General features: G+C 69.1%; 1 protein-coding gene across 1 annotated transcript in view; it reads left to right on the top strand.

The window, feature by feature from the left end:
* Positions 1-2,037, top strand: part of LOC123255531 (proline-rich protein HaeIII subfamily 1-like) — a 4,151-nt gene extending 2,114 nt beyond the window's left edge. Inside the window, exons 3-4 of the mRNA XM_044684306.1 lie at positions 30-149; positions 1,820-2,037. Of these exons, the coding sequence (XP_044540241.1) occupies positions 30-149; positions 1,820-2,037 (338 nt within the window). The remainder of the gene's footprint in view (positions 1-29; positions 150-1,819) is intronic.
* Positions 2,038-2,598: the final 561 nt, after the last annotated feature.

The following is a 2,598-nucleotide window of genomic DNA, read 5'->3' as shown; positions in this document are numbered from 1 at the left end:
CCCCCCCCCCCCCGGGCCTCCCCTCCCAGCGGCCGCAGCCCTTCGCCTCGGCCGTGTGGAGCTGAACCGAGCACTAAACCGCACCGCGGAGACTGGCCCGGCCAGCCTTCCCTCCGGAGGACGGACGCCCTCCTTCCCCAGCCCCTACCGTGGGCTCTGGTCACCCGCGGGATGCCCTGAGAGGCCTTTGGAAAGGGGAGGGGGGCGAGGACGCTCCCTGAAATTCCTGGCCCCGAGGATGGGGGGGGAGGGGAGGGGACGCGCTCTGGGCCGGACACTGCCTCCACCTCCCTCAGAGAGAGCCCGAGAACGCCGGCCACCTTCCCTTGGACAAGGATGGCCTTCAGTGGATGGGAAAGGCTCCTCTCAATCTTCATCTTCCTGGTGACCATCCCTGGCCGAATCCAGGCACCCCCAGACCCTCCGCTGAGGCCCCCAGGAGGTGTCCTGATTTCAGTGGGTGCCGAGGCCCACCCCCAGGAGCTGGTCCGGGGAGGATTCTAAGAGGACGCCACCCCGAGGGGCGCCGCGGGAGCTGGGCTGCTGGGAAGGGGGGCCCGACCCCCCCAGGGACATGCTAGCCTTTGGCTTCTCCGGCCGTTTGACATAAGCTTCCTCTGCCCTTACCGTCGCCCTCTTCCTCTGAAGATGACCTCAAAGATGTCAGGCCTCGGCCTGCCAGGGTGAGGGGCGGCCGCTCCCACAGAGCACCGGGGCAGAGTGCCGAGGGGCCCCGCGGCCCCCCACTCTTCTCGTAGCTTCTCGCTCACCCCAGAGCCGTCGGGGCTCCTTCCTAGGGGGGGGGGCGGCCCGCTGGGTCTTAGCTCGGCTTGAGAAATGGCCGCCTGGAGCCCGAGGAGCTTCTGCTGGGACGACCCGACCAGAATCTCTTCAGAATCAGACACACGAGCCCAAAAAGGGCCGCCGGCACCGGCTTCCCCCAGTGAAGAGGAAGGAGAACCCCCGGCGGAGGCGAGCCAGGCAGGCTCCGGAGAAGAGCGCCAGCAGGAGGCTCTGAAGGTGCCTTTGTCCCAGGATGGCGGGGCCGGAGGAGGAGGAGGAGGAGGAGGAGGGAGGCCTCTCCAGGGAGTCTGAAAGCTGGGGGTTGGTCTCGCCACCGTGGCTGAATCACGGGGCGCCCCTGGCCGCCCGGCCCAGCCTCTCAGTTTGCCCTTTACAAAACGGGCACAATAATGATGATAATGACGCCCCTAGTGAGAATTCTGCCTACCCGAGAGCGGAGGCGCGGAGGCTGGAGAGGCAGCGAGCTTAGGCACAGCCTCTGATCAGAGCGGCCGTGCAGAGACGAGAGACGGAGAGGAAGAGAGAGAAGGATTCCTGGGATGTGTCTGCTAGAGAGATGCCGGGGCCGGGCCGGGCTGGGGCCGGAGGTGGAGGGGAAGCCCCAAAGGGGCCGTGGGCGCTGGGCCTTCCCGCGGGGGCAGAGGTGGGGGGGGAGGCCTTTGGGCCTGGGGAAGGAGGTTCCCCTCGCCGAGCCGGGCCTGAGCCGCTGCGGGCTCTTCTCCGGGAGGGGAGGGGAGGGCACGTGGCCGGCACCGCATGGACGCCTCCTCAGGTTGGTCAGGCGAAGCCTTCACACGCGGGCCCCGAAGGAGTCTGGGAGCGGCCACGAAGAAGGGAAATGCTTTCTGGGTTCCCCGCAGGCTTGACTCCCCGCCTTGCCCAGTCACCCCCGGACTCGCGCCACCCCCCTGTGGGCAGAGACCCCATCGGGCCCAGGACGAGCCTTCTGCCCCGAGGAGGCAGGGAGACGGGCCCCCGTTTGCCCCCGGCTCCCCCTGCCCTCTTGGCACGCTAGGCCCGAGCGGCCAACCGAAGCTTAGGAGCCCCTCGGACCGGCCCGAGGAGAGGCGTGGCTGGCCGCTTGGCTCCAACACTGTGCCAGGCCGGGCTCGGCTCAAGGCCTTCCCTGAAGGGGCCCCTCTTCCCCGGGAGCTCACCGCCAAGCCCTGGCTGGCCCTGAAGACTGTTGGGAAGTGGCCCCGGGGCCCGGCCGGAGCCCTCGCCGCCTCCTAAAGCATTTGCCATCATCTCTAGGGAAGGTCCAGCCCTTCCGAGGGGCCCATCCTGAGGCAAGACTGAGAAGCTCGTGCCGTGCGGACCTCCCCAGAGACCCGCCGGACACCGCCGACCCCAAACGCAAGCCGCTTTCCCTCCCAAATCCCTCCATCCGGGCGGGGGTGGCCCTTCCTGCAGGCCCCAGAGGGGTGCCCGGAGCCTGGTGGGCAGAGGCCGGCGGACGGCAGCCGGCCCAGGCCACGGTCACTCTTACTTTTCGAGTCCCAGAAGAAAGCGAAGAGGAAAAAGGAGCCGCTCGGTGGCACCAGCAATGGGCCCGAACTACCCGCTAGGGGAGGGGGCGCCGGCCGTCCCGGGAGCGTTTGGCCCGGCCACCTGCTCTAGTGAGGACGCCACGGCCTCCCCCTGGGGCCGAGGAGAGGCCGTAGGGAGCGCGGGGCGGTCAGCGAGCTCTTCCCGGAGGGTCAGGAGGAGCTTCAGAGGTAGCCTCCAGGCCCCCGGGGGTCCCCTTGGGAGCAGGACCCTGCCACGGCCGGGCCGGACAAGCCACCCCCCAGC

This window comes from Gracilinanus agilis, unplaced genomic scaffold (assembly GCF_016433145.1).
Source record: "Gracilinanus agilis isolate LMUSP501 unplaced genomic scaffold, AgileGrace unplaced_scaffold48110, whole genome shotgun sequence".
NCBI lineage: Eukaryota > Metazoa > Chordata > Mammalia > Didelphimorphia > Didelphidae > Gracilinanus > Gracilinanus agilis.
Note: the sequence above shows the minus strand (reverse complement) of the source record. Positions and strands in the feature narration are given on the sequence as shown.